The sequence below is a fragment of the Emydura macquarii genome, unplaced genomic scaffold (assembly GCF_026122565.2).
Source record: "Emydura macquarii macquarii isolate MOO-44397 ecotype Brisbane River unplaced genomic scaffold, CSIRO-AGI_Emac_v2 contig_2531, whole genome shotgun sequence".
Classification (NCBI taxonomy): Eukaryota; Metazoa; Chordata; order Testudines; family Chelidae; genus Emydura; species Emydura macquarii.
The window spans coordinates 296,847-323,214 of record NW_027132668.1 but is presented as its reverse complement, the minus strand read 5'-3'; the positions used below and the strand labels follow the sequence as shown (position 1 = coordinate 323,214).

Genomic DNA, 26,368 nt, shown 5'->3' with positions numbered 1-26,368 from the left:
GTGAGTGAACTGGCTGTGAATCACATGAAGATGCCTGTTCCTAATATTCCTAACAACAGGGTCTCAGGATAGTCCTTTCTTTATTCCTATCTTAAACTCTCGCTTCCACTGGAACCAATTCTTTAACCTTCTTCCATTCTCTTCTCATCCATCAACTCCAAAGAAAGCCTCATGGCACTCTCTTGATGATAATCAGGACTAGTGACTCCTGATGCAGGATTCAATATTTTTGTGCTCTTTTTAATGGATCAGAGAAGGGGAAATGGCTTTCCAGGAAAATGATAGATTAGTGGGTAGTTTTGTATATGAAAGAAGCCTACATAGCCAAACTCCCATAACCAGTAGGGGTTAAGGATCACTCCACCTGAAGGATGACTACCTCATCAGCTGTGAAGGTGTCAGCCTCCAAAGATTCTACAAGGAAGCAATTTGGAAGCTCTTCATCATTTTCACTTGACACTGCAGTGTGGATGTTAACTTTGTCTGTGGAGACTTTCAGACAATGGGTTCTGGGAATCATAGCCCAAGACATTGTTACCTAATGCTAGGCCTAACCCATTTTAGAGTAGTGACTCTCCATTCAAGCTTTTGATTTTGCTTTGTAAACTAAATTGTGCAGAGGTAGATGACCAGTTTGTAAACTCCACCCAAGTTATAGGTTGGAATGATAGTTTTCAGTTTGTAATCTGTTTAGTTGTGTGAGATGCTAAAGAAATTATCAGCTAGAGCTGAGAGGCAGGGCAGCAGGGCACAAAACCACTGGCAACAGAGACAGAGTTACCTGTATCCAAAGAACCAAGGATGTGCAGCCCATTCCAGGTTGATTGTCCGTCTGAGCAGAAACTCAATTTAGGACTTATTTATACAGCAAGTTACTGCGCAGCAAGCCAGAGTGTGAATCTACAGTTTACCACAAAATAAGACTGAAACCTTCCTTTTCTCCCCTGGGAAAAGAAGTTTTGTACTCCTGCCAGAACCCTGAGGATCCACTCCATTGTTTCCACTTTTTATACCCTGCACATCAAGGCCACTTATTGACTTTCCCTTTGCATCCTGCCAGCACAGTTTTTGATTGGCTAGAATGGTTTCTGATGAACTGCACAAGTCACTTCCTTCCCACCAAACGTGGAACATGCTGCCTCCATGGCACTCCACCCCTGGCAGCCTCAGAAGCCAAACATCAATTTGAGAAGTATTTCAAAATGTTCTAATATGAGAATGACAAAGACAACATTAGAGTCAAGGGGCAGAGAGTTAAATATTAAATACTACTTAACCATGTGCTACTGTTGTGCCACCTCTCTAATCCTTAAAGAGAGGGCACAAACTAGCCATACACAATAATATTATGGTCAAGGTCTTAAAGTGTATTATCAGAACATTATAGATTTTATCTTACCTTGCAGTTAGTTACTGTGCTGAAGCCATGAGTCACACCACTTGAAGTGGTTCAAGTAGGGAAAAGAATAATAATAAAGAGGTAAGCTAGGTCAGTGATAGGCTTGTGGGTCCTATTACATTTGAAAGGATATGATTTCTATTCCTAGAGCTGCCAGTTAACATAATAACAAGCACCTTGGCTCCCCACACCATCCAAAGACTTGTACTAGGCAAGAATTGAGAGCCAAAACAGCAACAGGTAAATCCTGTGCAGTGTAGTCAAAAGTTGCCAGCAAACGATCATGACAGTACTCTTGAAAAGCCTGAAGCAGCTCTAGCAGTCTTTGCTAAATGTATAATTGTAGCTACAGGCTCCATCGCAAAAGGAACCAAATATGTGGTGTTTGTTTCTGTGGAAGAATGGGAGGAGACTAGTGGTAAAGGAAAGGGTGGGAATGTGGGGGAAGGAAGAGAATCAAGCCTTGCAGGGTTTTCAGAGACCTGCAGAAAATCATCTAAACAGAGTAGTTCATACCTCACATACTGTGCATTGCTTTGACAATCCTCTGGTTTATGGCATACTTAACAGAATCTTCTTACATTTACTAGACTGGAATGTCCATTTTACTAGACGTTTTCTGCCACTTTACTAGTACTTTAAAATTTGGACACGTGACAAAAATGTGTGTAACACATTTTTTTAATTGTTGATTGAGTTCATAATTTGAAAGTCAGAATATAATATAAACATCTCTGCTCTTTCTTCCAGCAGGCAGCACAGAGATCTGCTCTCCGCGTTCTGTCTGACAGGTACATTTTGTCATTTTTATGAACTATAAATTGCTTTATGAAACGTTGAGCTCTATTTATTGTGGTGTATAACTCATAATCGGATTTTGTCCCGAAAGTATCTGTGAATTGGGATGTTAAACATTTTGCATGCTTGGATTTGTCATGCATGGGTGGAGTTTATTACTGCAAAAATCACAGTCTTGTTGTATTTCATACAGAATATGCAGAATCCCTTGTTGTGACACCAAGCGAGAGATAAGAAACATACTGGAGAAGGCATGAATGATGCAGTAAATTCTGAGCTTTAGAGTATGCTGAGATATATCTAAGCTCATTTTTCAGCAATAAGTACTTCATTTATTCTGAGATGTTCTCTTTTGACTTTTTCCAAATTTTCTCACTGGGAATTACACTTGTTTTGCTGAGATTCTCTCAATATTAATTTATGAGGGGTTGGGTATTGGGGGGAGGGAGGGAGAATTAGATGGGGTATTTATTTTATGCTTTTTGGACAGTAACTGATGCTTTAGATAGAAAAACAAGGAGGCAAACCCTTATCTTCTTACTCCATTTTTACTTGGTCCTTTCTTAGGCAAAATTCCCATTGACTTTAGTGGGTGTCTGGCCTAAGTAAAGAATTCAGGATTTCGGCCATAGTAAATATTATAGTTGGACTATAGATCAGTACAGGTATTTATCCTAAATGGCCTTTCTGAAAGAGGATTGATTGAAATATAAGGTAGCTTTCTAAAACAGTCCTGATTTTTTCCCCCTTTTAGGAATGATGAAGATTGTACATTTTAGTGCCTATGAAAAAGAACTAGCAGATTTACATTTATCCACAAATGAGGTACTGTGTCATACAGGCTGACACAAAGTAAATTTCCCCATGCCTCTTTGGCAGCCACCTCTGCTCCTTCTAGCCCATCCTCCCGCCTCCTCCCTAGGAATAAGCAGTAATTGACTCTGTAAGCCAGCTCAGTCTAGGGCTTCTCCAGAGCAGAGCCTGTCACTTAGGCTGAATTATATGTTGTGCGTGGGTGAATAATGTTTCTCTATGCCCTGAGGCAGAGACGGCCAAAATTATCCCTCCTTGGTATACAAACACTGTTTTGTTTAGATTTTTTTAAAAGAAGAAAAACTTTATTTTAGCAATCTGACTGTAACATGTGCTGTGGGCTGTCATGTCCTCAGTTGTTGGGCATGAAAGGCACACAGATTTCTACCGTAATTGACCAGAAAGCATGCAAGGAAAAAGCCTAAGCACATCATACTCATGTCCTTGAATACAGGTAAGCTCTTCCACATGAACAAGATGTGGGTATTTGGAAGTGTGACCACAAAGAATGGGAGGAGCAGAGATGGCTGTTTCACTCTGCCTCATTCTCCAGCTAAACTGTGCAGATGCCTGCAAAACTGCCCACAGCCACACAGGCTAGCTGTGCTGAACACGTACCTACCGGATTCAAACGGCTTTGAATTCAGCACGGCTAGCTTATGACACTATTTGCCGCTGCCCATGCTGCCCCGGCTACACTACTATTTTTACATATTGGCTTGATGAAAGCTAGCTTGAGTATGTCTGTGTGAGCTGGGAATCACAACCCTCACTCAAAGTGTAGGTGAACCCCGAGAGAGAAATGCTATGACACGAGTGAATGTATTTAGGATTTTCTCTTTCATTCATTTGCATTAAAAAAAGTATGGGTTGGATGAATGGACTATGAGATAGAATGGATAGAAAGCTCTCTAGACCATCAGGCTCAACGGGTAGTGATCAACGACTCGATGTCTTGTTGGCAGCCTGTAACAAGCAGAATGCCCCAGGAGTCGGTCCTGGGGCCGGTTTTATTCAACATCTTCATTAATGATCAGGAGGATGGATCAGGTAGATTGCACCCCCAGCATATTTGCAGATGACACTAACTGGGTGGGTGATAGATACTCTGGAGGGTAGCTGTCTCGGATACAGAGTGTCCTAGACAAATTAGAAGATTGGGCCCAAAAAAATCTGATAAGATTCAACAAGCACAAGTGCAGAGTCCTCCACTTAGGATGGAAGAATCCCATTCATTGCTTCAGACTGGGGACCGACTGGCTAGGGACGAGTGCTGCAGAAAAGGACCTGGGGTTACAGTGGACAAGAAGCTAGATATGAGTCAATGTTGTGCCCTCATTGCCCAGAAGGCTAATGTTGGGCTGCATTAGTGGGAGCACTGCCAGAAGATTGAATGAAGTGATTATTCCCCTCTATTCGGCACAGTTGAGGCCACACTTGGAGTATTGTGTCCAGTTTTGGGCCCCTCACTACAGAAGGATGTGGAAAAATTGGATAGAGTCCAGTGGAGGGCAACAAAAATGATTAGGGGGCTGGAGGACAAGACTTATGAGGAGAGGCTGAGGGAACTAGGCTTGTTTAGTCTGCAGAAGAGAAGAGTGAGGGGGATTTGATAGCGGCCTTTAACTACCTGAAAGGGGGCTCCAGGAAGGATGGAGCTAAGCTATTCTCAGTGGTGGCAGAGGACAGAACTAGGAGTAATGGTCTCAAGTTGCAGTGGGGGAGGTCTAGGTTGGATATTAGGAAAAGCTTTTTCACTAGGACGATGGTGAAGCACTGGAATGGGTTACCTAGGGAGGTGATGGAATCTCCATCTTTAGAGGTTTTTAAGGTGCGGCTTGACAAAGCCCTGGCTGGGATGGTTTATTTGGGGTTGGTCCTGCTTTGAGCAGGGGGTTGGATTAGATGACCTCCTGAGGTCCCTTCCAACCCTAATGTCCCGTGGTTCTAGGATTGCCAGCGAGGAAGAATGTCTGAGTGCTTATGGGGTGCTAGCCGGGGACCGGGAGACACGAGCTCAGTCCCTGCTCTGCCAGACTTCCTTGTGTGACCTTGGGCAAGTCACCAGGGGTCTATCTCCACTGCAGACCAGGATGCGACTGCAGCCCTGTAGACATGCCAGAGCTAGCTTTGATCTAGCTAGCTTGAATGACAACACCAGTGAAGCTGTGGCAGCGCAGGCTGTGCAAACCCACCCCAAAGTCCCCAGCAGCACTGGAGCAGTTGGCCCATGCTACCACAGCTTCACTGCTGTTGTCATTCTAGCGAGCTCAGATATGTCTGCGCATGCTGCAGTCACACCTCTGATTGCAGTGGAAACAGACCCTTAGTCTCTCTCACCTTCAGTTCCTCATCTGTAAAATGGGGATAATAGCACCTCCCTGCCTCATAGGTCCAAGTTGGAGCCGTACCTTGTCACCAGTTGGAACGAAGGCAGCAGGCAGATATCTGTGCCACGCTGGAACTAGTTTACTTTAATGAATTGCTGGGTTGATACCATTCCACTCACAATCCCCAGAAGGGACAGGCAAATTCTCCCACACAACACAGTGAAAACATTCATAGAGTGGTGCAGTTTATTGAAGTGCAGCAGAGAAAAGGGGGCCACATGAGATAGACCTTAGACAGATTGCTTACAACTGGGATGGCAGCTCTCTGGGTATGTCTGCACTGCAGTCCAAGGTGGGCTGGCCGCTGTGGCAAGCTTTAATCCTGCTAGCATTGCTAAAAAATAAGTGCAGCTGCAGCAGCGTGGGCTCTACATGCCCATTGGCAACCTGGAGACCCACATGCACTGCTAGCCCATACTGTGCCCCCACGTCCACATGGCTACTTTCAGCTGTGCTGGTGCGGGTAAAGCTTGTGCAGGTGTGTCTGCCCGAGCTGCAGTCACATTTCCGATTGCAGTGTAGATATACCCTCTGAGTCAGCTTAGCATTTTTGGGTGGGCAGAGAGCTCCTTGTTCCCAGGCCCCTACTTACGATGTGATCCAGCAAAGCACTTAAACAGGAAACTTGAAGCATCTGAATAGTCCCATTGCAGTCAATAAGACTACTCATGTGCTTCATGTTACACACATGTTTATGTTTTGTGTTGGACTGAAGCCCTAGTCTGTTAGACTGTGTTTTATCTCACACTGTAGAGTTCCCCAAATTTGATGAGAAACCACACAGGCTGTTTATCAGAGGAGTGACTCAGCTGGCTGGCAGCCAGAAGGAACACAGTATGACAGCTCTGGTTGCAGCCTAGGGAAGCTTCAACTCCCTCACAGCTGCAAGTTGATCTGGATCCCATCAGAAATTGAGGACACGGCAGTCGTGGGTTTCACAAGACACAAAGGAGGACTATGGTTAACATGTGCATTCAGGATGAATCAGTGATAAACTTTCAGCTCTAGAAATATTTTCACATTGGCTACATAAAAGAAAGCAGATATCGGCCTTGCCAATGATTCAGAATCATGGTTATCCCACAGCTGCAGGCTTCACAGGCTCTGGAGGGCAGCTAAGGGTGATTGTTAGCATATTTTAGGGTAGAAATAATCTAGAACAATTGTATCTTAGCCCCTCTAACTATAACATGCAATAAGAGAAATTGCATACAATGTATCTTGTTTTTCTGCATTACCTGCTGCAGCTGTTTTATTGCACATTAAAGAAAAGGGTGTCTAAAGGATCTTTGTAAAGGTTTGGAATGAATAGTAAAAACAGGGATTTCAGAAAACCTGGGATTCAAATTCGCTTCTTTTCACCTGAGCACTACATTTGTTTGTATCAGTTTAATTCCGAGTTGCTATCTTTTCACATTACAGGACTCTACCGTGATTTGCCACATTTTGGTCATTGCCATTCTTTGTTTAGGAACATCCCATGATAGGACTCTCAAGCAGGGGTTGTAAGTCAAAACTGAGGTGCATTGGCAAAGTTACATAAGAAGATGGAGGACAGCTGGCCTAGAGAACTCTAGCTATCAAGCCAAATATAATAATCTTTTCACATTGATGAGTATTAAAATTATTCTAGCATTCAGGAAATAAGAGGGTTGATGGGAGATAGGGGAGGAGAAGTGGTCTTCTTTCCCAGAAAATGTTAGCAGTTTCCCATCAGCCATAGTTTATGTTTCTTGCCACACCAGCACCAAACAGATACCGATACCCGCTGGTCCACTCCTCGCCCTTCTCAAAAGTGCTCCTTATGACATTTGAGGAGGCGAGGGAGAATGAAAGTTCTAGTTAAGAGAAATAATTGTACTTTTAAAATATCTTTAAAATCTATCTGCTCAAAGAGATAACAAAGTAATTCTTTTAATCTTATATGTATTTCCTCCATCTGCCAGCTTCTTTTCACTGTAGTTTACAATGAATTTAGGAATGGATAATTACATGGGGGAGAGGGGTCCAGTGATACACTCTTCTGTATATTAGTAAGGAGGGGACAGGCACAGTTGCTTGCTGGCAGTGTGAAGAATATGCAAAGTGCTATTGGGAAGAAGAGTGTCTATGTGTGTAGCATATGAAGTGGTTCAGCATATGATTAACCTCACTGGGTATGTAGTAAATAGTAGATAACTGTGATCAAAAAAGTATTCATGTGATTTATCAAGCTGAGCGACTGCATTTTTGCAGTGAAGCAGGAGGTCGATCCTGAAATCTAGGGCAAGTAGAGCAATAGGAAATTGCACGGACTAAGAAGTTAATCATACCCTTGGACTGCTTCCATCTGTTTTTTGAACGACAGAGTCAGTACAGTGCTAACAAGATGCTTCACAGCACCAGATCAGGAATTAATTTTTTCAGTGAATCTTCAAATATCATTTTCAGTAACATGGGCTTATAAAAATGTAATTTAATCTCATGGGGATAAATCATATAGGACAAGGAGTGTGAGAGGTTTTTTTTTTTTTTTTTTAATGTGTGCATCTAAAAAAGAGAAGCAGCAAAAAAAACCAGGAGCAAAACAGACATTAACAGTATGGAACTTGGAGGATATAAATGGTTGTGTGGTTAAATTGTGCGTGTAATCGTCTTTGAAAAATCAGTTTGCAACTGGGAAACTGTTACATTTTTATGATCCTTTGAGGTATATTTTTCAGTAACCTATCTGCCCATCTTGCATCAAATTGGGTCAAAGGAGCATTTACTTAAAGTATTGTTGAACTGATGATCTGAACAATGACTCCCATGTATCAGGACTAAATGGCTGTTGCCAACTGGTTTATTAATGAAGAGAAAATATAATCCTATAATTTCCTTATCAGTTTTGACACTTTTCAATGTATTTCATTGAACCTTAATATTACTCTCCCTTTGGACAATGACATTCCCTTCGGGCTCTGACCATGTTATAAAACAAAGGGAATTTTCACTTTCATAATGGCTCCAGTATATGAAATTACTCCTCCGACTGGAAGAGATGGGGGGAAAGTTAGCTGATAATATTAGGGATGACTTCAGCAGAAAACTAAGTGGATAGAGAAGGCATATATTACGAATTGTATGTTGTGCTATTTTTAGTGTTGCCATGAAAGTGAAATTTTATGGAGACATTATTTACCTATTTTGTGGCAGTTTGGAGAAAGACCTTAGGTTTGTACAGTACTAATAGCATGAAATCAGGAGCCCTCTTTGTTGTTTGCTGAACAACCCTCTTTGACTACGACCAGTTCTTTAATTTTTAAGTAAAATTTCAAATTTGAGTGCCCAAATAAGTACCCTTATTTTCAGAGATGAAGGAACTCTCCTAAGAAGTCAGTAGTGCCAAAGTATGAATTCCAGTGCCTAACTTCAGTCACACCAGTTTGAAAAATTTAGCCTTGGTGTTTGTGAAACATGTCATAATGACAGCGCTGGAGATCCATAGAACACATATAGCATGCATAGCAAAAGTTCAAATTTCTCTTCTGTGGACCAACTCTCCATGGGACAGATGGATCGGTACTTCCCCCCCCCATCCCCCCCCACACACACACCACACACACACACACCACTTCCCACTCTGTACTACAGTTACCCCAGAATTAGCCAGTCAGATCAGGTTCATCCAGCTTTTCTGATTACACACTCACTCTCCTCCAGTTTTTTCCTTCTGATTGCAGAAACAGTTCAGAAGCCTGCTCTAAATTTCTGGTTCCCCTGTTGGTTTCATTTATTTTTGTTTTGTTTTGTCATTAGGCGATATGGCTGTTGAGCCTTTTTTATCTTAGCTTTGAGAACAGCATTTTCTCTGTTGTTCTTATTTTTGTTCTGTCTTTCTGTCTGCTGCTGTTGGAACAATGGAGAAGGAGAAGCTGGAACCTCTGTATGGCTGGGGGAGAGAAAAGCAACTCAGGTGGAGGCTGCCTCCATCAGACGTTTGTGCCTGGACTGAACGCAGGCAAAGAACGCCTATCCTAGGGTAGCAGCTTTTTGCTGCCCCAAACAGGAATATGAGCATCAGCCAGCGCTTTACTTTTGGCTGCCATCCTATATGACTCTTTGGGAGATGAAGGCAATTCTACACAGAAGGAGCGGAACTATGGCCAGTTTCTTTGCAAGCAGCAGGAGGTGAGTAGATACAAGAAAAGAAGGACCCTGCTCCCTAGGATTATTGTGTGGCCTACTACATTTCTCTTAGGTGGTATGGGGGCCCTATTCTGATACACTCCTCTCCTCCAATGGAATTTCAGCACTGAAGATGTCCCATCTCTCAAAGTCAAGAGGCCCTCTCTGTTTTCTTACAACTGTTTTGCTTTGGAATAGGCTACAAGAAATCCTTCACTCTTTTCTCCTCTTCCCCCCATTCCTTCTTTACTGTAGGCTCCGACTTGGAGGAGGGTCATGTTGGTTTGCCATTTGGGCTGGGACTGACTTCCTAGGTGTTTGAACAGCCACTCACCTCATACCTCTGATCCCCATGGGTGCTTCCTCTGTACAACTAATAATAATAATAATGATAATATTCTGCCGCTGAAATTGATCCATCTTCCCCAGAACCCTATCTGAGGATCACTAATAATAACTGGAATTACCTTTTCAAGTATGTAGTTGATACCTTCGGTTGGGTAAGGTCTGTGGATGTTTAGAACATTTCAGAGGGGGTAAATCTCTCTTTGAACATGCTTCAGATAAGAAACTGATTTTTGCCTGCTGGAAAGTCTCATTCTCCAAATCCCTCCAGAAAGGTAGACTCTCCCAGGAATATCCATATTGCCTCATGCACTAAATCTTCCACCATTCCCCTGGAAGCAAACAGTTTGCTCATAGACACTCAATAAACAGATGGAAAGAGCACTCAATTAGCCTAGTCAGCATCAACCGTTAATGCCGCCTACATTTCTAGGGCTGCCAGTAGTATTCCAGACAAGCTCAGTTATGTGTGCCTCACATATTCTGGGGCCACTATTATTTGGATGGCCTAGCTGCAGTCCAACAAGATTGTATCCGTCATACTCCCCAAGAATTTGCAGAAATTATTTACCTTAGGAAAACATGCAGATAACACCTCAAATGATATCTTGAAGGATTTCATTCAACTTTTGGCTACCAACATCCATGACTAAGAAAGCATTGATGGATAAGACCCTAGTCCAGAGATTTCTGAGACAGATAAATCTCATGGCTATGCCTTTCTCTAGTTCACATTTCTTGTGTGCCCTTAATGTTGCTGTCACAGGACAAAGGAATTTTCCCCTTCCCTTCCTTTTGGAAGGCAGAGGCAGGAGTCTAGGAATAAATCCTCTCAACTTATTTTGTCCATTCAGAAGTCTTATGTCAAGAATTGAAAATTCTGATCTAAATTTGGGAAATAGTTACTTCGACAAGCCCTTTGGTACCCCCTGATCCTCCTCCAAGACCAATAAGGCTGGGAAAAAATATTGCTGCAGACAGACTCCAACTCCAACTCTTCCTTCTCTGTTACCCTGTTAGAAGGGAGACTTGTCATCTTCCTGCCAGCATGATGCCATGTTACAGAGGATCATTGGGTGCTGGTAATCATATGACAGAGTTATCTCATAGAATTTTCAGAGTCTCCTCTCTACATCCATAGGGTCATTTTCTTCATCTCCCACCTTCCAGTAAAAAGGACTCACTTCTTCAAAGTGTTGCCTCAAAATATGGATATTGGGGCAGTGTCCCAGTTCAGTGGATGAAGATATGGTTTGTACCAAGAGGAACTTCCAAAGTAGGAGCCTGGCTCTGCGTTCCTTACTCCCTCAAAACTCTCACTCAGGTCCATAGTAGTTTTGGAAGTGCAAGGAGTGCAAGATCAGGCCATAGTTTGGAGCTGGTTAAAGAAGAAACACACTGTCACCATGCATATGAAAGGTCTGTTATGCAGGCATCTGGAGATAGATGCATGTTTATATACTTTGAAGCCAGCATTCATCAATCAGTTTTGCATGCAAAACTTCTGGCTTACCCAAATAGTTAGAGTACATCAGTGGGGAGCATTTTTTCATGGAAATGTGGAATATAAATAGAAGTGGCCAGGTTTTGGTTTAGTTTGACTGGGGGATTTTTTGCATAAAAATCAAAGCTTAAATCATTCATTTTAAATGTTTTGCATTGTGGCTCATGGATTACCCTAATCAGTGTGCATTAGTAACATTTCTCACTTTACAGTAATTTACACTTTGAACTCTGTATTAAAGTTAAGTGACCAGATACTCAGCTGGTATAAGTTGAAGTAGCTCCATTGACTTCAGTGGAAGTACATCAGTTTTCACTAGCTGAGAATCTGACTTCCGGAGGTTTCGAACATTTCCAATTTTTAAAAAGCACATTGCTGAATTTATTCAGAAGATTGTACAAGTGAACATTTAAAGTTAAAAGTATTAAATGTGCAGTTTTGTCCTCTGTCACCGATTAAATAATAAGGTGCTGTACAACAGTCAAAATTGTTTTCAGCATTCCCTAGAACAGAGGTCTCTCCTTTTTCTGGAATGTTAGTGAGATTCACTGAGCATAAATGACACTCTGCTTTATTTATAGAGCTGGTTGGAAATTCTCCAGTGGAATGGTTTTCCATCAGAGAATGCAGATCTGTTGAAACTGGAATGTTTCACAGAGATGGTTTGATTTCAACTAAAATCTGATGGAACTCAGGCAGGGCTACAATGGAACTCTGCCTCTCATGCAAATTTTGAAACATGCCTAATTTTGTGCCAGCTCCTTGGTAGCTCACTTGGTGAATATCTGAGGAGCCCAGGCTCCCACATCTTCAGCCACCTACCTGGTGTCCGATGGGAGTTACAAAGGTCTGAGAGTCCTGGCTCAGCAGTCACTCCCATAGCTTCCAGACTCCTGGTTTACTGTCAGCTTGCCAGAAAGAATGTTATTCTATATTTATTAAAACAAACAGTTTGTATTTTCCAAAATGAAATGTTTTGTAATGTTCCACAGAAAATTTCAAAATTTTTGGTTTTCTTTCCAAATTAGAATGAAACCAAATTTCAAAATTCTGAACTCCTTGGCAAAACAGAATTACCATTCTCTGCACAGCTATTTTTATTCCTAGTGGGGCCTCTTAGTGCTAGAATCAGTGGGTGTGCCTCAGTTTGTTATAAACCTTTGCTTTCTTGTGCTGTTCACTCAGATGTAAAAGTTAGATCTGGTTTGAAAAGGGATGTAAAGAGCCTCAGTTCAGGGATTATTTATGTCTATTTAACCTGAAAAGAATACGGTTTTGAAATGTAATAATAAAAAGAAGCAAATAGAAATTACTTATATTAGATTATTTTCCCCCTCTGTGTATAATTTAAGCTATACAATCTGTATATACTGTATTCCTCTGTTTTTGCAATTTACTTTTCATACTAGTATATCTTCTGCATCTGAATGCTGTAAGCATTTTTAAGGGTCTAGTCTACTCTTGATGCATGCACATAGCTTCTGTTCATACTTATGGAACTCTTGTCTCTCATACACACACAAAGAGAAGACTAGACCCCTCTGTGTGGAAACGGTTGAGCCAAATGATTCACAAACTGCACTCCCTTATTATTTATTGATACAATGGAGTATAACTGTTCCAAATGTGTAAATAGTCTATCAAGAAAAATCTTTTTTTTTAAATCCCATGGTTCTGATTTACACAATAGATCAAAATGATTCCAGAAAAGCCTTCGAGATCTGCCAAGTATATCACCCTCTTCCTAATTACCTTTTAAGACACTTTACTTTGCTTTTGTGAGTGTGTGAACTGACCCTGGTTTTAATTTCTATAGTATACATTGCAAGTTCTGCATTGTTTTAAAACTAAGTGATTACTTCCAACAGGCTAGCTGTTGTGTAGGACCCTCCATGACTACCTTTGTGAAACACTCTCTGTACTACTGCATTGTCTCCTTGTCCTTACGCTCTTTCTCTCCTTTCCTTCTGTGCATTTTAGAGTGAGGAGGGGAGCAGAAGTGTAGTGAGTTAGCAGTCGTTCTTCCCCTTCTGGCTTGGAGGGAGGCCGCTCCACCTCAGGGCCACTAGGGAGGAGTCAGCCCAGTCTCAGGGGAATCAGCGAATCATGGGCTATGACCTTTGGAGCTCTGGCCCTCAGGCAGGGCTGAGCAGCAAACAGTCTATGGGGAGGCTGCCACCCCAGGACCCTGAGAGTGGCGGAATACGCGGCCAATGGGTCAACAGGAATCCCACTGAAACACGCCGACTCGAGCACTGACAGCAAAACTAAACCAAAGTCTGATGCCCCTGGGCTATTTCCTACCACAGTCCTGGGAGGGGGTTCCATCATCCAGGGATCCTCTGCCTCGTCAGAATATTCGGCTGCCAGCCATCTCAGCAGCTCCTCTCTGGACTCAGTCTCCTCCGGGTTCAGGGCACTATCCGGCTCGGTAGCAGAAGTAGAGGCCTGCAGCAAACAAGTGACGTCTATCTCCTTTCTTGGCTCTCTCCTGACTGAGCTCAGTGGAGGCCCTGCCTTTTATACTGCCTGTTCCACCTCTCAGCTTCCGGCGTGAAGTGCAGGCCCAGCTTTGCTCTACCCCCACCTCCCCGGGCACAGAGGATGGTCCCTCCCCCTTTGGCTTAGAGGGAGGCCACTCTGCCTCACTACAAGGAGAAACAGATCCCCTACATGTTTTTGGCTCTCCAACCCTCACCCTATTATTTTTCCCTCCTATTACCCCTAGTCAGCCTCACTTCCAAGCCTCCCCCTCCTGAGATGTTTGGCTCCCTGACCATCCCTCACTGTTTCTTCTGTTCCTGCTCTCCTAATCGGTCATCTCCCTGCTCCTCCGTATCCTTCTGGAGCCCTCCTCTCTGACATACTCTGCCAGTGACCTGCTCCATCAGCTGCCCAGACTTGGCTCCCCAATAAGTGCAGTGAGAGGCATGGTGTCACATTAAACCGTTTTGGAGCCCAGTCAGCTCTCCGCCTGCTGCTGAAAGGATAATGTGTCCTGCATAGTTAAAGTGAATTGACCTCTTTTTTTTTTTTGCCCCCCTTTAATGATTTTGTATGAATCTGGCCCTTCTCCAAGTGAATGACTCATAGCATTGGCTGGAACCAGCTGTAGTGGAAGCAGGCTTCCCCACATAGCTCTGCTAATGCTTCTCAGCCTGACCTACTAAATACCCCTTTTGGCAGTATTGTACTCCTTCTGGGCAGAGGCTGACTGTTGTGCCGGATGGTGTGGTACTTTCTATGATGTGGAATAGTGTCCACCCATTTGCCAGGTGACCTCAGCGGAAATTAATCCAGGCCAACAGTGGTGGATTAACCCACCCTGCTACTTACCCTATTAACTGAAATGACCTTTGACTTCAGATGATGAAGATGCACACAGGACAATCAATCATACCTGACAATTAGTTACTATGAATTCATTATATTATACTTTATAAATCCTCTGTTCTGTTCCTCTGACTATCCACTGCTCACCTGTCCTCATAATCCCCTCAAATAGTTATTTCTTGAAGTAACTTCCTTTAATATCATGAAGTCCCTTATCTCAAATCTTAGTAGGTTTGATATTTAACAATGACACCATGTGGAGTTAAACAGGGTCTGGAAATATTAGATTCTTCAGTGTTACTCATTTGAAAATAGACACTAGGACTATTCCTTCCCCCCCACCCTCTCAAAGAAAACTTTGGGGAGGATTTAGGAGCTTTGGCCAGGTTAGAATAGTTGCCTGAAGGAACAAGATAAACTTTGAAAAATTACCAGCCATTTTTGCCCTAAAACTTTGCCCTGAAAAGAGGTCCAGTCATGACCTACTATAAATCTCATATGGCCATTTAATCCCTCACAGAGTCTGATTAAACAGCATTGCACCAGACCAAACCTCCAGGGCATCAGGTTGGTGTTACGATTTTTCCCTTTCAAGCTTGTATACTGTCTTCATAACATATTTCCAGTGTTCACAGGACCAAATGCGATTGTGCCCTTTCCTTTAATGTATTCAGTGCTCTTTAGTTTACAGTCTGCGAGGTCAACAGGAAAACATGAAATTAAATCTCCACTGAATGACAACCTTTACTGGTTTTCGTGTCTATTTCTGATTTCTTACTCGGTTGCTTTCAATTCACTAAATGGGGCTTTTCCTCAATTCTAAAAAATAGCTAAAAGCATTATTAAAATAATGCTCAGCAAATGAGCAATTTGAAGGCCCTGACAGGATCCTAGTGCACTGATATCAGGGGAAAACTAATTTTACTAATTTGAAACTTTATTAGTGCAAATTTCTCACTTGAACATTTTTTGTGTTCCCATACTGCTGCATGAGAAGATACAGCATACAGAAGAGAGGTGTTGCTGAGGTTATCATATGGGGTTCTTACAGAAGAGTATCAAATATTGATCTTATCAGTAGAGCTGGCCAGAAATTTTCAACAAAGCAATGTCTCATCAGAAAATGCTGATTTGTCAAACCCAAAATGCTTCACAAAAACAGAATCATAGAATCATAGGACTGGAAGGGAGCTCAATGGGTCTTCTAGTCCAGTCGCCTGCACTCAAGACAGAACTAAGTATTATTCTAGACCATCCCTGAGAGGTGTTTCTCTAACCTGCTCTTAAAAATTTCCGGTGGTGGAGATTCCACAACTTCCCTATGCAATTTATTCCAGTGCTTAACTACGGTGACAGTTAGAAGCTTTTCCTAATGTCCAACCTAAACCTCCCTTGCTGCAATTTAAGCCCATTGCTTCTTGTCCTATCCTCAGAGATTAACAAGAACAATTTTCCGCTCCCCCTCATAACAACCTTTTATGTATTTGAAAACTGTTATCATGTTCCCTCTCAGTCTTCTCTTCTCCAGACTAAACAAACCCAATTTTTTCAGTCTTCCCTCACAGGTCATGTTTTCTAGACCTTTACTCATTTTTGTTGCTCTTCTCTGGACATTCTTCAGTTTGTCACTTTTTTTTTTTTGAAATGTGGTGCCCACAACTAAACACAGTACTCCAGTTGAGACCTAATCAGTGCAGAGTAGATCAGAAGAATCATTTCTCGTGTCTTGCTTACAACACTCCTGCTAAAACATCCCAGAATGATGTTTGCTTTTTTTGCAACAGTGTTCCACTATTGACTCATATTTAGCTTGTGATCCACTCTGACCCCCAGATCCTTTTCTGCAGTGCTCCTTCCTAGGCAGTTATTTCCCATTTTGTATGTGTGCAACTGATTGTTTCTTCCTAAGTGGAGTGCTTTGCATTTGTCCTTATTGAATTTCATCCTGTTTACTTCAGATCATTTCTCCAATTTTTCCAGATCATTTTGAATTGTAATCCTATCCTCCAAAGCTCTTGCAACCCCTCCCAGCTCGATATCATCCGTAAATTTTATAAGTGTACTCTCTATGCCAGTATCTAAATCACTGATGAAATATTGAACAGAACCGGACCCAGAATTGGTCCGTGTGGTATCCCACTTGATATGCCCTTCCAGCATGACAGTGCACCACTGATAACTACTCTCTGGGAATGGTTTTTCAACCAGTTAAGCACCCACCTTGTAGTAGCTCCATCTAGGTTGTATTTCCCTAATTTGTTTATGAGAAGGTCATGTAGACACTGTCAAAAGCCTTACTAAAGTCAAGATATACCACATTTACCGCTTTCCCCCTATCCAGAAGGCTTACCCTGTCAAAGAAAGCTATTAGGTTGGTTTGACACCATCTGTTCTTGACAAATCCATGCTGACTGTTACTTATCACCTTATTATCTTCTGGGTGTTTGCAAATTGATAGCTTAATTATTTGCTCCATTATCTTTCTGGGTATTAAAGTAAAGATGACTGGTCTGTAATTCCCCTGGTTCTCCTTATTCCCCTTTTTATAGATTGGCACTATATTTTCCCTTTTTCAGTCCTCTGGAATCTCTCCCGTCTTCCAGAACTTTTTGAAGATAATCACTAATGGCTCAGATAGCTCCTCAGTCAGCTCCTTGAGTATTCTAGGATGTATTTCATCAGGCACTGGTGACTTGAAGACATCTAATTTGTCTAAGTAATTTTTAACTTGTTCTTTCCCTATTTTAGCTTCTGATCCTACCTCATTTTCACTGGCATTTACTATGTTACACGTCCAATCGCTACTAAACTTTCTGGTGAAAACTGAAACAAAAACGTCATTTAGCACTTCTGCCACTTCCAGATTTTCTGTTATTGTACTCCTCCCCCAATTTAGTAATGGGCCTACCCTTTCCTTGGTCTGCCTCTTGCTTTATGTATTTGTAGAATGCTTTCTTGTTATCTTTTATGTCTCTAGCTAATTTAATGTCATTTTGTGCCTTGACCTTTCTAATTTTGTCCCTACATACTTATGTTATTTGTTTATATTAATCTATGTAATTTGACCTTTTAGGTTTGACAAACATTTGTTGAATCAGAGGAAGGGTTCTGATGTAAATAGTTTCCTTGGAAGCATATTGCATTTCAGAAACACCATGTGCCAATGTTTCCAAAAAAAATTATTTCTGAATTTCCATTATGTGAGAAATTTTGAAAAACTGAAAAGCCAAAACCAAATTTCAAAGTGTTGAAATTTCCCATGAACTGGAAGTCCCAAGTTTCAGCCAGCTCTAATTTAAGATATTCATCTCAGACAAACCACACCAGTGCTCTTCCAGTTCTTGAGATCACCCTCAGCATTCCTTTACCTCTTGCTGCTGGAGGGAATCTTGGCACTGCTTTTTTATTTAAATTACAGAGGAAAAAGGATTTTGAAATTAATTTTGCAAGTGCAGAAAATAGTTCAAGAGGTTAGCAAAACTAAAACTCTTCTGGGATTGCCCATGCCTAATTGAAACAGGTGTGAGATATCAAGGGCAGAGGGCGGCAGGAGAATACTTGAAGGGAGGTATATCAGCCCCAGGATGATCAGGGCTTTATTCCCTGATGCCTAACCAGAGTCATGAGGGGGCAATTAGGAGCCAGCTGAGCCCAATTAGGGATCAGCCAGGTGCTCCATAAAAGGGCTCTGCCTCCTCCCCCCTCCCCCAAACACACAGGGCACAAGCTGGAGGAAGCAGAGGTGCTGTGCTGTGAGGAGTGTAGTAGAGCAAAGTAGCGGACCAGAGTAGCAAGGTGGGGAAGAGTGGAGGAACCCCAACGGAGGTACTGAGCCCAGCAAGGGGCAAAACGGACACAGGGCCTGAGAGGCCAGCAGGACTGAGGGGGGAAAGTTGCCCAGGGGAAGAGGCTGTGGCTCTGAAAATACAGAGCCAGCAGTCTGCAGCTGCTGTTCATAGGGCCCCTGGGCTGGGACCCGGAGGAGAGGGTGGGCCCGGGTCCCTCCCTCCCCCAGGGAAGACGGGGTGATGAGCACCTTCCTGGCCCCCAATAGGAGTGAAGCACGAGATCCACTAGAGGGAAGCCGGCCATCAGCCACACAGGGTTATGCAATAATCTTTAGGCTAACCATAATTTTTAAATTACGACCTGGATGACAGCAGATACAATGCTAATGCATTATTTAATTTGAACCTAAGACTATATTTGCAAAGTTTTTTAAAAACATTTTTTTTGAATTTTTGAAGTGAATTTATTACTGGTGACTGAAGTCCTGTTTATCCAGTAATGTCTTTATTATGAGAAAAGAATAAGTGCACAGTTGCTGTAGAATTTGCAGTGTAATGTTGTGTGCTTCATGTGTAGAAGCTATGCATATTTCATATCCCTGCAGCCAAAGAGCAATTCCTTAATGAGGGCTTTAGTCCCCATCATCCTGTTGTTTTCACTTAAACAGAAGCCAGCAAGAATTTAAAAGTGCACTAGTGCTACTTAGTGCCTTAGCAATTGATATGGTTAGCTAAGTTGAGCCAAATTTGTTATGTTAAATCCTTGGAAATTATTTGTATTCAGAGAGAAATCAGCACAGAACACAGAGAGATGTAAACCCATGGAAAGTCTTTATTGAACTACAAGTGAAACCAGCCAGAACTGGCTGAGCTATCCCCTAATATTCTAATTCTGTTGCTATCGCAACATGCTAGGCTCTGTTGCTAGGGCAACCTGGGCAACTAGGCAAGACACAAAATACACAACATATTCCTCCCCCCTTAATGAAACAGAACAATCACTAAACTAGGGAATGAGGGTAGACTGCCTCATTTCCCGGCTAAACCCTGGGGATCATTCTGCCCCATAACATGGGTTTGCCCTAGCTAAAGATCCAACCAATGAGGAGACCTTCTTTCTCTAGGTGGATTGCGGTGGACATCTGGTGTTCTTGCACCGGAAGGTGTTATTAGTGCGGGTCCAACAATGGGCTCAGGACTTGTCTCTCAAACAAGTGAGGATGTTATATCTGCTCAAAAAGGTCAGGAGGCTGTATCTGCTGCAGAGGTGAATGGAGGAGGGGATTCAGGAACAGGTGACTCTTCACTTGATGATATCTCACCTGCAGTGGTGAGGTCAGGCAGTTCAACTGGAGATGTGGCCTTGAAACTTGTATGACCTGGCAACAACTGATCTACATGTTGCCACCAGGTGAGATCATCTGCAGTCTGGACAGTGTAGGAAACAGGTCCTGTCTGAGCGATGACTGTAGCAGGGACCCATTTAGCTCCAGAAGCATAGTTGTGAGCTAGGACAGGCTGTCCAGGACGAAAGGTTTGGTCTTTTGTTCTGTGTGCACGTCTGATGACTTGGTTTTGCTGTTGACGTTGCACAACTTGTTGTGCTTGGGAGGGTTTCAGCACATCAAAGCAAGTGTGCAGCTGTCATCCCATCATTAGAAAGGCTGGAGATGCTTTGGTCGTAGTATGGAGTGTGTTTCTATAGGATAGTAAGAAGGTGTCCAGACATTTTGAATGGACGAATGTCCCCATGCAGATTTTAAAGCTTGTTTCATTGCTTCATTGTCAAGCCTTTCTGCTAATCCATTGGTGGATGGATGATATGGTGCTGACGTGAAGTGATGTATCCCATTTGCTTTCATAAAATTTTCAAACTCTTGAGAGATGAACTGTGGTCTGTTGTCACTCACAAGTTGTTCTGGCAGACCGAAACGACTAAAGATTTCATGCAGTCTCTGGATAGTATGTTCAATTTGGGCATAGTTAGTTTCTGCCTTGCTTAAGGTGCGTGATACAAAAGCAATGGGTCTCTCCTCTCCAGAAGGCATAATGTGTGACATGACCACTCCCATGCCATAAGGGGAGGCATCGCAGGCCAACTGTAGACTTAAGGATGGATCAAAATGTGTCAAAACCTCTGAATTTAGCAATGCACGTTTAACCTTCTTAAATGCAACATCAAAGGCTTCAATCCATTTCCAGACCTTGTTCTAGGAAAGGAGTTCATGTAGTGGTTTTAGTAGTGTTTCTAGCTGTGGAATAAACTTTCCATAATAGTTCAATAGCCCTAAAAAAGAGTGAAATTGGCTTACATTTTGAGGAGGTGGAGCTTCCACAGTAGCCTTGACTTTTGCAGGAGCCTTATGAAGGCCAGTAGCATCAATGATATGTCCCAAATATTCAACAGAGGGCTGGAAGAATTCACGTCTTTTTGGACTCGTAGATTGTACTCTTCCACTCTTTGTATGGCAGCCTCCAAGTTCTTAAGGTGATCCTCCTCATTCTTGCCAGTGACCAGGATGTCGTCAAGATAGCACTGGACTCCTGGCAAGCCACTCAAGATCTGGTCCATAGCCCTCTGAAACATAGCTGGAGCAGACATTATTCTGATGGACAAGTAACAGTATTGATACAGCCCTTTATCTGTCACAACAGTCAACAGCTCTTGGGACTCCTCATCAACGTGCATCTGTAAATACACCTGACTCAGATCAATCTTGTTGAACTTTTGTCCACCAGCCAAGCCAGTGAAGAGGTCACCAATGCGGGGAAGAGGGTATTGCCCTGCACACAACACTGGTTTAACGGTGACCTTAAAATCCCCACAAATCTGAATGGAGCCATCTTTATTCAGTATTGGAATGATTGTGGTTGTCCATTGGCTGTGGGTAACAGGTACTAGGACTCCATTTTTGACCAAACACTCCAGGTCTGCTTCAACTTTTGGCTCGATGGCATATGGCACCATTCTGGCTTTCAGACATTTTGGTTGGCTGTCAGGCTTAATGTTCAATTTCACAGTGATTCCCTTCATACTTCCCAGATCCTCTCAAAAAACAGTAGCAAGTTTCTTTAATATAGCTGTCAGACCAGTTTTTTCTTTAGCCATCCTGTGCACTTCTGCTCAAATCAGCTGGATCTTCCTAAGCCATGATTAAGGTGGGGTAATTGCCTTCCAAACAATTGGCAATTTAGCAGTCTGTCCATTGAGCTCCACCTTAACATCAGTAGTGGCCATCATGCGTACAGCTTCTCCAGTGTACGTCTTCAAAACAATTTTTGTTGGCTTTAGCAGTAGATGCTTTAGCTTCTCCTTATACACAGTGTCTGAGACCAGCGAAACTGCTGCAACAGTCTCCAGTTCCATGAGTATAGGTTTACCTTCCAACAGTGGGGTTACCCAGTATTCATGTGAGCCAACTGCCATGGACAAGAGGTGGAGTGGCACTTCTTCTGACTGGGTGTCACTTTGATCATCCTGAGTCTGCTCTACTGCATGCAGATTTTCCTTTTTGTCCACCAGACAGTGGGCTTCTTTTTCTCCTGTATGCCTGTTCTGTTTGGCTCTTCTTTCTTATGTTTGCAGGCATGCTCAATGTGTCCCTTTTTGCCATGGTATCGACACACTATGTCTTTACACCAACATTTTGATGCATGGTGACCCGGCTTTCCACAGCGGTAACATTCCCAGCTCCCCACTGTCTTGTGGGTAGGTTCTTGTGACACCTTATGCACTATGGTTGATTCACTGAGCTGTTGTGCTTCCTTTGCGGCCAGCTCCATAGAGATTGTAATTTCAATGGTCTTCTGCTAGGTGAGCTGGGCCTCTGTCAATAGGCGCTTCTCTATTGCTTCATTGTGCAGACCACACACTAACCTATCGTGCAAGGTGTCACTTAATACATCATTAAATTCACAGTGCTCAGTAAGCTTCTTCAGAGCTGCTACAAATTGTACAATTGTTTCACCTTCTTCTTGATTCCTTTTGTGGAACCCAAATCTTGCTGCGATTGCCAGCGGTTTTGGGGAAAAATGTGCCTCCAGGATTTTCACAATGTTACTGTAAGATTTTGTCTCTGACTTATCAGGGTGCATTAAGCTGTAAACTATTGGGTTTAGCTCCCACAACACTTAAGAAAATTGGCACCTTCTTTGCATCTGTAATTTCATTTGCAATAACAAAAAGCTGAAAATGCTCAGTATATGAATTCCATTGCTCCAGAGTCTCATCAAAAGGTCCCAGGGGCCCCATAAGTGTAGCTATTGCTGCTTTTTTTTTCTTTTTTTTGTCCTGGTCTTTTAGTGTCTTTTATTCATGTGTGTTGGGGTCATTCACACACAATTTCTGGTGGTTTCCATTCACTATCACTGCTTCTGTTTCTTCTCCCTTCCCAGTCTGTGTGCTTGACTTTCCCTCAGCACAAAGCACAGCCTGTTTTACTTTCAGTGTCACAGTCAGTGCAAACAGCCCAGCTCCCAGAACAGCAAAAGGTTTTTCTTATGTTTACTTTTCCTTCTTGTTGGTGCAGCACAGGTCCATCCCGTACTCGTTGCCACTTTTGTTATGTTAAATCCTTGGAAATTACTTGTATTCAGAGAGAAATCAGCACAGAACACAGAGAAATGTAAACCCACGGAATGTCTTTATTGAACTATAAGTAAAACCAGCCAGAACTGGCTGAGCTATCCCTTAATATTCTAACTCTGTTGCTATGGCAACATGCTTGGCTCTGTTGCTACAGCAACTAGGCAGGACACAAAATCCACAACAAAATCCACATTATTTTATTATAAAAGCTAAGGCAGAATTCTGTTCTCAGGGCCACACTGAGATTTGAACTCGGATATTCTGCTTTACCTATATGCACAGAGCTCCGCTGCTAAAGAGAGCAAAATATCAGAGCAGTAGTCCCCTGAGCAGAAGTTTGGCCTTAAGACAGAAATTCTGATATCACACTGCTTTAAAGAAGAAGTAAATTTGGCTCTGGGATGTATCCATTTTTAGCAGTAATTTATTACTGTAGCCTTTAAATACATAGCAGCAAATCCTGTCCACACACTACTCTCTGTAGCTGTGGAGGGATCTGAGCACAGTGGAAGCAGTGTATTTCCACTGCACTGGGTAGAAAAAGGGAGACCTCACAGATGGAGCCCGCACTCCCTCTCCATATCAAAGCTGAGCTCTGAAGGCATCATGTGCCCCAACGTGCAGGCATTTAATTGGGGTAGTAGTTTGGGAAGGTCTGGTTAATCCACAACCGCACTATCCCACTAGCCATCTTCTCAGTGCAGGGCAACAGCTGTGAGGCTGGAATAGCAGCGGTGGAATATGCTGCTTGCACACTCACCACATAAAGAGAGGTGATGGGGAAGGTGAATTCTGAAAGAGTGAAAGAGAAGATATTATTCTTTTTATTTGTGAAAATCTGAGCAGTCTTTATTAAGCCCACAATCGTTATCCAAACCTATACCATTGCCTCATGTAATATATTATTTCATTATATTGTCAAACAGTAATAGGCTGAAGTTTGGTTGAGCCAGAGCTTAGCTAGTTTTATTTTTTTACAACATTTCATAAAATGCACTTTCCATACCTGTGCTGGGAAATAATTACCCAAAATAGCGGCACTTTTCTTGTTTAGCCATTATGCTTGGCTCAAATGGAATTTGCAAGTCACTAAAATTAACAGCGTATGTTTCCAGTGCAGAGATGTAAACAGTTTTTGTTTAGTTAGGAAATGATTGCCTAAGGTTTGTCTTGCATCTAGATCAGAGCTTGTAAACGATAATATTTTAAACTTGATTTTTTTTAGTTTAATCATTTACTAATGTAATATTTTAAAAGCTCTTTACTTTAATCTTGCTACTGTCCTTCTTTTAGTGTACTTTCCATTGTTTTTCATCTCATAAAATCAGTTTTCATACCCTAAAAATTTAGTTGCTACATTTCTGTAATATCAGATCTATACTTAATTACAGTTAGTTCTTCTGCTTGTCCTTTTCATCTAATGTTGGAGAACACAGAATAAGTTTGCAAAGTTTTAGTCCATGAGATCATCCAGGCAATTTGTAACTGCAGACGCTGTCTAACTTCATTTCTCTACCTTAATAATTGTGATATTGTTTCTTTAAAATCTGTGACAACAAAAACCAAAACCATCTTAAATAATCCAGAGACATATGGAATTGTTTTGGATAAGAAAGTAACAAATTGCTGTGACTCTTTAAACATGGAAATCTACCAAGGAAACCCCAGCAGCCTCTGACAGGCTGCTCTAAAACCTTTCATTTGCTTTGAAGTTGTTTGTTATTTATGCCCCTTTGAGGTTTAAAGACTGAGGAAATCATCTATTTTAATAAAGTGAAACCTTCTTGTGGCCACAAGTGATGGGAATTCCTGCCCTGTTTCCTATGCCTGACTGATAGGGCCAACGAAAGCCTTTTAAAAACTTCTATAGCTGTTAGTGATCAATGGCATGACATCACCTATTGTTAACAAATGTCTGTCAGACTAGTACTCATCTCTCATTCATGGGATTACATGGTTAGTAAGACTGTCTTTTATGTTCTCTGTATAGTGATGTTATTTCATTATATTAATAATTCCAAGCAATAGGTTACGTAATTCCTATTATAATACAACAACAATGGCTGAAATGGTATTTTTAATTCAAAATTATTTTAATTACTAGGGGTACCTACCAATTTTTAAATTTTTTTCTGCCAAGTCTCTTAGTGGGTCTAAAATTGCCACTATGCTATCACCTCTTGGTAATTGCAGCTCTCTCAGCCCAGCTAACAAAGGGAAAATTAAAACAGTGTTTCAGGAAGGAGGAATAGGAAATATATGTTCCTGCGTGAAAGCTGCTCACCTCCTAATTACCCTGCAGTTGCTGGGTTTAAAATCTAATTTATGAGTAGCATGGCTAGAATGGCTACATTAGTCCATAATTTCATGCTGATCTTTCATTCCTGATGTCAGGAATGCAGTTCTCTGTATGATAGTGTTATCAGCTGTTCTCGGCAGTGATGCTGTAGGGCAGTGGTTCTCAAACCAAGGATACGCATACTCCTGGGGGTACGCACAGGACTTCCAGGGGACACATCAACTCATCTAGATATTTACCTAGTTTTAAAACAGGCAATATAAAAAGCACTAGTGAAGTCAGTATAAACTAAAATTTCATACATACAATGACTGGTTTACACTGCTCTATATACTATTCACTGAAATGTAAGTACAATATTTATTTTATAATTATATGGTAAAAATTAGAAAGAAAGCAATTTTTCAGTAATAGTGTGCTGTGACACTTTTGTATTTTTATGTCTGATTTTGTAAGCAAGTAGTTTTTAAATGAAGTGAAACTTGGGGTACACAAGACAAATCAGACTCCTGAAAGGGGTACAGTAGACTGGAAAGGTTGAGAATCACTGCTGTAGGGCACCCACATTATTCTGAACTTTTTCAAAGGTTCTCTCCAGTCTCCAAACAATAACATTTTATAGAACGAGTGAGATGAAACCATAAAATAGAAACATAAAGAGCACAGTCTGATGGTCTGGTACAGATATTTCAATTCTGACCAATATTTCAACACTGAAATGTCTGGAAGAAAAAGCAGTTTCACTGTTTGCCACTGTTATATCTCACACACTTTATAAAGCACCCCAAACACTACTATTCACCAAACAAGCAGTCATATATGACATCAAAGCACCCCAATAAAGACTGGAGTAGGCTGGATGATAAACTTTTAGAACTTGTGCACAATGGGCAAGCAACATAGGTCTTTAGACTAGCTACATCAAGGGCTCAAACACATACTTTAGAGAAGGCCAAATTCCA

The 26,368-nt window shown here is 41.9% G+C and overlaps 1 protein-coding gene across 1 annotated transcript in view; it reads left to right on the top strand.

Moving 5' to 3' along the window:
• AFF3 (ALF transcription elongation factor 3) overlaps positions 1–26,368 on the top strand; it is a 478,617-nt gene that overhangs the window by 371,848 nt on the left and 80,401 nt on the right. Inside the window, exon 11 of the mRNA XM_067563544.1 lies at positions 2,150–2,190. Within this exon, the coding sequence (XP_067419645.1) occupies positions 2,150–2,190 (41 nt within the window). The remainder of the gene's footprint in view (positions 1–2,149; positions 2,191–26,368) is intronic.